The sequence below is a fragment of the Patella vulgata genome, chromosome 1, assembly GCF_932274485.2.
Source record: "Patella vulgata chromosome 1, xgPatVulg1.2, whole genome shotgun sequence".
Lineage (NCBI taxonomy): Eukaryota > Metazoa > Mollusca > Gastropoda > Patellidae > Patella > Patella vulgata.
Window position 1 is genome coordinate 92897046 of NC_065879.2, and position 10611 is coordinate 92907656.

Below are 10611 nucleotides of genomic sequence, written 5' to 3' on the forward strand. Positions count from 1 at the left end.
TCAGAAACTGTATAGCGTTCACAAGTCAATTGTTGACGTACAGACCGACGGACAGAATGACTACATGTACATAGAGCTGGGCGATATTTCGGTTTTTCAATGTAAATCCATCACAGAAACAAAAACCGCCAATATACTGTTGTCAGCAAAATATCCAAAAAACAATTTTTCTGGATAATATTTTGTGAAAATATGTTGTCATTTTTATTTAATGATAAATAAAAAGCCCTAAATGCTTATTTACATTTAAAAATGATAGACTAAAATTATCAACATTTTATAAAATATTACGATATAGTGATTATATCGCGATAATTTCTAAAAATGTTGTGATATTTGTTTCCAGGGATATCATCTACCTCTAGTGTCTAGAGCATCCACAAGATATTTCAAAGTGATCAAGGGCCATAACTCAATGAAAATCCACAGGCTTTTTCGTCTCATGACCTGAAACACTGTGGACAAATTTAAAATCACAAGATTTTATAGAGTGATCTTGGGCCATAACTCTGGCAGTAATTATCAGAAATTGTTGAAAATCAATAGGCTTCTTTACCCCATGACCTTAAGCACTGTGTATAAATTTAAAGTCAATCTGATATTTACTTGAGCCTCTAGAGTATCCACAAGCAATTGTGGATGCCTGCCGGATGGGGACGACGACAATTTATGACCACATTTCAATGTGGGCGTATAAATAACAAAATGAAATATACATCTGCATTTTAATCAAATTACTTCACACTAAATGTGAAAAGAAACATTACATTTATAATTTTCTCTGAATGATATAAAGTAGCTAGGTCTCTAAACTCAATATCATCCAAAACCTTCGACAATGAAAACACAAATTATTTGTCAATTTTAATCAACATTGGTGTTGTGATCTTACCGGAAAAAGATGGGATTCTGATATCCAATTGTTAAGACAGAATAAACATTTTATGATTGGTACACGAATCGTGTACCATAATGCGTTTCAGCGCAATTTGTAACAAGCGACTCGAAGAACGAGGTTAGACATATTCCACAAGTCATGTCAAACGGTGATCCGTGTCAATTTGTAGGTCCCAAATATTAGCGATTTAGCCCCTTTAATATAAATATCACACTTATAGTTCCAGATGATTTATTAGAAACATCACATTTATAAAGTTTCTTGTGTATGACTTCTCATGTGTCTCTGTGGACCAAAATGTTTTGTAAAATATTTATTACAAACATCATGTATGAGTTTTCATGTGTCTCTGTAGATTACGCGTGTCAGTAAACGATTTACTACAAACATCACAAGTATACGGTTTTTCACCTGTATGACTTCTCATGTGTCTCTGTAGACCAAACTTTTCTGTGAATGATTTATAACAAACATCACACCTATGTGATTTTTCTCCTGAGTGAATTTTCATGTGTCTTTGTAGATTACGCTTGTCAGTAAATGATTTACTACAAACATCACAGTGATAAGGTTTTTCACCTGTATGAATTGTAAGATGTTGCTTTAAATGATGACCATAATTAAATGACTTATTACAAACACCACAATGGAAGCGCTTCTCACCAGTATGAATGATCATGTGTTTCTGTAGAATACAACGGAGTGTGAATGACTTACCACAAACATCACATTCATATGAACTTTCTCCTGTATGAATTCTCCTGTGTCTCTGGAGATTACATCTATTATTGAATGATTTACTACAAACATCACATTTATAGGGTTTATTCCCAGTATGAATACTCATATGAAACTGCTGATTACGCCTGTTTGTAAATGATTTACTACAAACATCACATTCATATGAACTTTCTCCTGTATGAATTCTCCTGTGTCTCTGGAGATTACATCTATTATTGAATGATTTACTACAAACATCACATTTATAGGGTTTATTCCCAGTATGAATACTCATATGAAACTGCTGATTACGCCTGTTTGTAAATGATTTACTACAAACATCACATTTATACACTTTTGTTTCAGCTAATTGTAGGGCTACATCACTACCCTTATAGTCAGCTAATTGTAGGTCTACATTAATACCCTTACAGTTATCACTATAATTGCAAGCTTTCAACTGTTCTTCAACATGTAATGCACAGTGATTTTCTAAATCTGTTTCTAATTTAAATTCTTCATCACATAAATTACACTGATGAACTGTTTCAATATCTTCAGTTTTCACTTCTTGACAATATTTATCTGCGGCATCGGTTTTCTCTACTTTAACATGACAATATTCATCTACATCATCAGTTTTCTCTTCTTTAAAATGAACATAACAATATTCATCTGCATCATCCGTTTTCTCTTCTTTAACATGTATTTTATTGTGCTTTTCTAAATCATCAAGTTGTTGAAAAATCTCATCACATACAACACACTGATGGAATGTTTTAACATCATTAGTTTCCTGTAATATATAAATGTTATAACATCATTAGTATCCTGTAATATATAAAAGTTATAACATCATTAGAATCCTGTAATATATAAAAGTTATAACATCATTATAACATCAATAGAGAGAAAAATATGGTTTAACATCCACTCGACACAAACTAGGTCATTTCGGGACTAACATATGGTTTAATTTTATTTCAATAATTCGCTTGCGCATAGGGGTCTTTAGCAGTGGGAGGAAACCGGAGGACCCGGAGAAAACCGACGAGGTTGAACAGGCGACCCTACTCCTTGTCACGACAACCGGGGATTCGAAACCAAGCCAGTTGACTCAATGACAGGCCTTATGATAGAGCATGCACGTGCTAACCATTCGGCCATCCAACCCTCCTATAACATCAATAGTTTCCTGTAATATATAAAAGTTTTACATCATTCGAGTCCTGAATTGGTCTGCCATTATGAAACTCGCATTTGTGCAGACTGCAGGTTCGTGGCTAAATCACAAAATTCTACTGGAATTATATTAAATTTATGTCAGATGTGGCGAATAAAGAATAATCACGGTGAAAAAAAAATAGAAGGTAAGGATTTCAATATAGCAGGATTAGAGCGTGGATTCCCCTTGTCAGTGATGCAGGACGGAGGGCTTGACAAGGACAGCTGTCTAGTCATTCCGATGGGACGAAAAACCGAGGTCCCATGTGCACATTGGCGAGCACGTAAAAGATCCCTTGACAGTTAGAATTTGATATAAGAGTAGGTTGTAGTGCCGCTGCCCGGGCAAAATTTCCCTCATAAAACACTATGCCCGTCTTCATTAGCCAGGTTTAAGAGCAGAACAGTAGGACGTTAAACCCCATTTCATTTCATTCCATTTTTAAGAGGGGATTGGATAAAAAAACAAAAATATCAAATCTAACCATGTTGATTATTTATTTCTGTGTGACCTTGCCATTACTCTTCAATTTGAAGTCGCTTCAAAACGGTAAAAGGGGACGCCATGTTTTTGTTCTTCCGAGTCTACAGTATATCTTCCACCGAGTCAACGAATCATTCGTTACAGTAGGAAAGTCATCAAAAATGTTTCTTTTCACTTCTGATTGACATGACATTTCCCCGTCGGTGTTTAAAATCCGCTTCCGGTTTGCCATATTTAATGGTTTTATCTTGTTTTTAGACACAGATCAACGGAACACGAATAATTCATTACCAAAAGATCTGTGACAAGTCTGGTAGTTTTAATTTTCCCAGCAAAATTAAATGAAAATGAAATGAAATGAAATGGGGTTTAACGTCCTACTGTTCTGCTCCTAACCTGTGCTAATGAAGACGGGCATACGCCATTCAGTGTGCTATGAGGGAAATTTTGACCGGGCAACGGCACTATCGCCTACTCTTATATCGAATTCCAACTGCCAAGGGATCTTTTACGTGCATTCCAATGTATGCACGGGACCTCGGTTTTTCGTCTCATCCGAATGACTAGACAGCTGTCCTTGTCAGGCCCTTTGTCCTGCATCACTGACAAGGGGAAACCACGCCGGAAAATCTGGATAAACTTTCCCGGCCAATGCAGGGATCGAAGACCCGACCTCCAGGCTAGCGAGCCAGCGTCCTACCCACTTAGCCATGTGATCCCCAGCAAAATTAAAAGCCCAGATTTTTCACTAGATAGACAGAGAACAGGGAAATTCAACAGGGAAATTCAACAGGAATTATTCTCTCTGTTTCCATTGCTTCTCATTGAAGTAGAAAACAAATTTGTTAAACACTGCACGGTTTACAGGTAAGGCCACTACATGAGGATCTGACTGGTTGTAGTGGAAGGTCGCGTCAGGGGTCATAAGAGCGGCTTTTGACCCTATGATTAACCAATCAGCATTGGTGTTTCTACTTGGATACCCAAAGTTCCGTGCAACGCACGCCAAAAACTCTTCCAGGTCCAAGTGTAGTAAAGACAATTAAAAAGAAATTTTGAATAAAAAAAACCCCCAAAAAACGAAACGAAATAAGATCTGTGTTTTGATCAGATTAGTTTTGAAGCATGATTGTCCTTTTCGATATTCAACGTTCTGTAAAGAAATTGTATGTGCTGATATTATTTTTAACGATTTTCGACTTTAGGTCAAATACATTTATAGACGAGATATTTTGGTAATGAATTACTCGTGTTGAGTTGATCCGTGTCTATTATCAAGATAAAACCTTGAAACATGGAAAACCGAAATTGGATTTTATATTGCCGCAGAGAACTGAAATGGTTTATTTGTCCTGCTGTTCTGTGATACTAAGAAGTCAGAAGAAACATTTTTGGATGGCTTTCCGACTCTAACGAATGATTCGTCACGTCGTTGACTCCGTGGAAGATGAACTGTAGACTCGGTAAATCAACAAGGACCACCTGTTGTAAAGTGACTTGAAGAGTAATGCCAATGGCAAAGCGAAGCCAGCTTTATTCATCTCTTAAAGGGACAATAACACTCTTGCTGGCTTGAAAGCTCCAGAAAATAAATAATATCTCTATCTAAGTACTAGATGTTTAAGTGTCCTACCTGTTGTGTAAATTATCCATTACATCCTATTTTACTTGTCCAGAGGGTTCGAAAATATTTTTAAATCGAAGTTTCATTTGAAAAGGTTTACGTTAGACGTTTCAAACCATTATGTTGAATTTTTCAAAATTTTTAAATAAGGTGTGTTAAAATGAAATTTGTATCATCAATTAATTGGAATATTGTAAAATAGTACAATTTGTTGACCAGAATAAAGATTAGGACATATTATTCAGTTACAACTAGAGTGGTATTGAGCCTTTAAACTACAAAATTAACACCTTATACAAGAATAATCATCTGAATAAATAATCAACATGGTAAGATATGATATGATTTTTTTTTGGGGGGGGGGGTCAAATCCAATTTTAAAGGGTGATCTTAAAGATACTTTCTTGTGACCCAATATTCTATCTTATCTTTATTAAAGATACATTATGGGAGATTAGATAATGAGCTGGTAGTTCTCACAATAATAGTTAAAAACTATATAATGTAATGGGAATTTCCTGAAAATTTCAGTCAAATTGATCTGCGATTTTAGCGATTGAATTTTCGGCCTAACCTTGATCATCATTACTAAAATCGGTACGATAAAAAAACATAATCTCGATTATCCATTTCTTGATGAAATGTGATTCTAATCCAGTAAAAATCACAGGCTAGCATTGACATTGAGAGTTGATTATGGTCTGGATAAGTTAATTAATGTCTAATTAATAATTTATATAACATGTCAGGCCTAAAGAAAGACTAGTTCAGCTAAAGAAAGACCTGCAATCGGCAGATTTAGCCCTTGCATAATGTATGTTTACATTTCAAAAAAGTGTTGTTTATCCAAGTTTTTATGTCTGGAATACAAGTTTCAATATTCAGCTTTGAAAGTCACTTTTAATAGGTTTGAACAAAATGTACATTTGTGTATCGGGTGGTTGGATGGCCGAATGGTTAGCATGCGCGCGCTGTATCATACGGTCTGTCATTGAGTCTACTGGCGGGGTTTCGATTCCCCGGTTGTACGTGACAAGGAGTAGGGTCGCCTGTCCAACCTCTTGGGTTTTCTCCGGGTCCTCCGGTTTCCTCCCACTGCTAAAGACCCCTACCATTAAACCATATGTTAGTCCCGAAATGACCTAGTTTGTGTCGAGTGGATGTTAAATCCCATTTCTATCTATCTCTATCATTTGTGTATCATTCACATGCATACTATGAGGCCAAGTGGTTTAGTGTATAAGTTATACAAGATCGGTCCCAGAACGAAACCCCTTGAGGTACATCGAAAGTCACAACAGAAGCGCTGAAAGTAAAGGTGTAGGAAAAAACAGGGGAAAAATCTTGATTTCCGCCAATTTTTGAACCTCTGTATAAAACACTGGAATCACTTGTGTAGCTTTATAAATATTATTTTTGTCTTGTTCAAGTGGCAGGGGATCTTTAATGGTTTTTCGTCCCATCCAAACAAATATACATTATCCCTTGCCAGGAAACATTCTTATTAACCAGGAAACAACATTTAATTTCATGTATAACTTTTTTTCCATAAAAATAAAAAAGATTGAAAAAATAACCAAACAGTCACATTTGGAAGAGTTGTTATAAAACCCGTGTTCTGATTGATGTGAGGGATTAGCGAATGAAATGGTCTGTTACAGCAAGTTCTTGGTGGCGGTGCACGGATAATGATGTTATAACTTTTATATATTAGAGGAAACTAAGGATGTTATAACTTTTATATATTACAGGAGACTAATGATGTTACAACTTTTATATATTACAGGAAACTAATGTTGTTATAACTTTATATATTACAGGAAACTAATGACATTATAACTTTTATATATTACAGGAGACTAATGATGTTATAACTTTTATATTTTACAGGAAACTACGGATGTTATTATAACTTTTATATATTACAGGAGACTAATGATGTTATAACTTTTATATATTACAGGAAACTAATGACATTATAACTTTTATATATTACAGGAGACTAATGATGTTATAACTTTTATATATTACAGGCAACTAATGATGTTATAACTTTTATATTTTACAGGAAACTACGGATGTTATTATAACTTTTATATATTACAGGAGACTAATGATGTTATAACTTTTATATATTACAGGAAACTAATGATGTTATAACTTTTATATATTACAGGAAACTAATGGTGTTATAACTTTTATACATTACAGGAAACTAACAGTCTTATAACTTTTATATATTACAGGAAACTAATGATGATATAACTTTTATATATTACAGGAAACTAATGATGTTAAAACCTTTCATCAGTGTGTTGTATGTGATGAAATTTTCCAACAACTTGATGATTTAGAAAAACACAATAAAATACATGTTAAAGAAGAGAAAACTGATGACGTAGATGGATATTGTCTTGTTCATTTTAAAGAAGATAAAACTGATGATGTAGATGAATATTGTCATGTTAAAGAAGAGAAAACTGACGATGTTGATCGATATTGTCATGTTAAAGAAGAGAAAACAGATGATGTAGATGAATATTGTCAAGTTAAAGAAGAGAAAACTGAAGATATTGAACCAGTTCATCAGTGTAATTTATGTTATGAAGAATTTGAATCGGATGCTGATTTAGAGAAACATTGTAAAATACATGTTGAAGAAGAGTTGAAAGCTGATAATGGTATTAATGTAGGCCTGCAATCACCTGATGGTCAAGGTAGTGATGTAGGCCTACATTCAGCTGAAGCAAAAGAGTATAAATGTGATGTTTGTAGTAAATCATTCACTCACAAGCGTAATTTAAAGAGACACATGAAAAGTCATACAGGGGAAAAAACACATATGTGTGATGTTTGTTTTAAATCATTCACAGAAAAGTTTTGTCTACGGAGACACATGAAAATTCATACAGGTGAAAAACCATATTCATGTGATGTTTGTAGTAAATCGTTCACTGAAAATAATTACCTTCATAATCACATGAGGACGCATACAGGTGAAAAACCGTATACTTGTGATGTTTGTAGTAAATCGTTTACTGAAAATCGTTACCTTCAGCATCACATGAAAAGTCATACAGGTGTAAAACCTTATAAATGTAATGTTTGTAGTAAATCATTCACTGACAAGCGTAATCTACAGAGACACATGAGAAGTCATACAGGAGGGCAAAAACCGTATCCATGTGATGTTTGTAGTAAATCGTTTACTGACAAGCGTTATCTACAGAGACACATGAAAACTCATACATGATGTTTGTAATAAATCTTTTACAAAAAGAGACGCATACACAAGAAACTTTATAAAATGAAATGAAATGGGGTTTAACGTCCTACTGTTCTGCTCCTATACTGGGCTAATGAAGACGGGCATATACCATACAGTGTGCTATGAGGGAAATTTTGCCCGGACAGCGGCACTACGTTCTACTCTTATATCAAATTCCAACTGTCAAGGGATCTTTTACGTGCACGTTGATGTGTACACAGGACCTTGTTTTTTCTTTCCATCCGAACGACTAAACAGCTGTCCTCGTCGGACCTTCTTTCCTGCATCACTGACAAGGGGGAACCTGGATGAACTTTCTCGGCCAATGCAGGGATCGAACACCCGACCTCCAGGCTAGAGAGTCAACATCTTACCCACTTAGCCACCGTGTTCCCTCATGTTTGTAATAAATTGCTCACAGAAAATTATGAATGTGATGTTCTTGGAAAGAGACCTCATCAGGAAGTGCAAGTGACTATTTGCCTGATATTTAATTTGTGAGAGTAAAACATGTACAATTCTTTAAAGGAGCTAAAACTCTATTCTTTGGCATATAATAATAATGTAATATGAATGTACATGAACTGATTTACATTTAATCGTTTCTGTTTTTACTAATCTGTTATGTTCGGTGAAATACACAATGGGTCCAATTGAATCCAATCAAACAAAGCCACCTGGCAACAATGAGGCCGCCTTTTTTGATTTAGTTGCCTTGAATGAATCCCTTCTTTTTCAATTATTTATGTAATTTTAAGCTTAAAAGAGCAAAGACGCTAACTCAATATTTTCATTTTGATTATTTATGTAATTTTAAGCTTAAAGGGGCTGAGTCGCTAACTCAATATTACCATAATATTCGAAATTAAAAACATGAATTAGAATTCAATATTGATCAATTTTAATCAATATTGATGTTGTTATCATACAGTGAAACTATAAGATCCTAATATCTAATATTTAAGACACAATTAACATTTTATAATCAGTACACGAGTCGTGTAGCCTATCCTATAGTTTCTGAGGCCATTTTGAACTGAACAAATAAAATAATATCACAATCTGGAAGTAATTAGTATAGGCTGATTCACAAACGAAAAAATAATAATTTAAAAATGTGTAGAACTAGAATGCACTAAGCAGGTGTAAATGACTGCTGTTCAATTTGAACTGATCACATATTTCACCAAAGATAATTGAATGTAAATCACTTTATATATATTACATTAATATGTGCTTTTAGAACCATTTTTGTCTATTTCAAGGTTCCAAAAAAATAGAACAATACACCCTTTTGGCTTTAAGACTTGATGAACATGTTATAAAAGAGCTTTTGAAGTCATTTAATATTCTTTTGTGCTTTCTGATGTTTTTCTGATTGGTTGATTGTAAATACATTTACATTTTTGGAAGTTAATTAAACAAAATCTCATCTAGGCCTAAGCTGCCATTTCTCAGATTTCCTGATCTCTTCTGTAATTCTACTCTACTAGGAAAATTTTACTCAAGTAAGTCATCCAACCTCTCGAGTTTTCTCTGGGTTTTCCGATTTCCTCCCACTGCTAAAGATTCCTATGTGCTAGTGAAAAACTGAAATAAAACTGAACCATATTAGTCCCAAAATGACTTAGTTTGGTTTAAACAATATTTATTTACCATATATTACATACTATATACAATACATACTCCTCTACGGGGAGCTTTGTCAAGGAAAACGAAATGTCGGCCGACCGAAGAAGAGATTCCGGGACAATCTGAAAATGTCTCTAAAAGATTTTGCTATCAACTCAGAGACATGGGAACAGACGGCTGCGGACCGCCTTTCATGGCGCTCAACCATCTGCAGAGGGGCAAAGACAGCAGAAGACAGCCGAACGCACCTAGCCAGGCAGAAGCGGGAGGTGCGTAAAGCTTCGAACAACACAAACAAGTCCCCCTCTCACTTCTGCCAAATCTGTGGGAGAGGCTTCCTCGCCCGGATCGGCTTCGCCAGCCATCTCCGGGTCCATAACTGATGATGACGATGTGATTGTCAAATGGTCATCTTCGAAATCGAAGGACGAAACAACAACAACATATACAATACATAATAATTTATTTGGATTGGGAAACAAGCTATAAAGCTTATATTAATCCATCTCTAAAATAATAAAACAAAATAAAATAGAATTGGCATGTAATAATAAGTATAATATCGTGTCATTACTGTCACCGTGGCATCATTATGTTCATCGGGTGTCCTCATCCTCGGGCGAGGCGGCGGAGGGGGTCAGTTTAGGGTTTTTAATCGATTAAATCACTACTTTATCAGTTTGAATCGTTTTGTAGCACAAATATACGAATGAACAATTTCGAAACAGGCCTGGTTCTCACAATCATTTACGTTCGGGTTT

General features: G+C 34.9%; 2 protein-coding genes across 2 annotated transcripts; one reads left to right on the forward strand and one right to left on the reverse strand.

Annotated features, from left to right (window-relative positions):
- Positions 1 to 711: 711 nt before the first annotated feature.
- On the reverse strand, positions 712 to 3540 carry LOC130012446 (zinc finger protein OZF-like). The gene is made up of 2 exons (XM_056100415.1): positions 3328 to 3540; positions 712 to 2414 (listed from the first exon to the last, which is right to left on the reverse strand). Exons 1-2 carry the CDS (start codon positions 3328 to 3330, stop codon positions 1224 to 1226), a joined length of 1194 nt encoding a protein of 397 aa, XP_055956390.1. The 5' UTR covers positions 3331 to 3540; the 3' UTR covers positions 712 to 1223.
- A 1082-nt stretch (positions 3541 to 4622) lies between these two features.
- LOC126818419 (gastrula zinc finger protein XlCGF7.1-like) lies at positions 4623 to 9502 on the forward strand. Its single transcript, XM_056100492.1, has 2 exons — positions 4623 to 5279; positions 7232 to 9502. The coding sequence occupies exons 1-2, from the start codon at positions 5277 to 5279 to the stop codon at positions 8201 to 8203; spliced, it is 975 nt and encodes a 324-aa protein (XP_055956467.1). The 5' UTR covers positions 4623 to 5276; the 3' UTR covers positions 8204 to 9502.
- The last annotated feature ends 1109 nt before the right edge of the window (positions 9503 to 10611 follow it).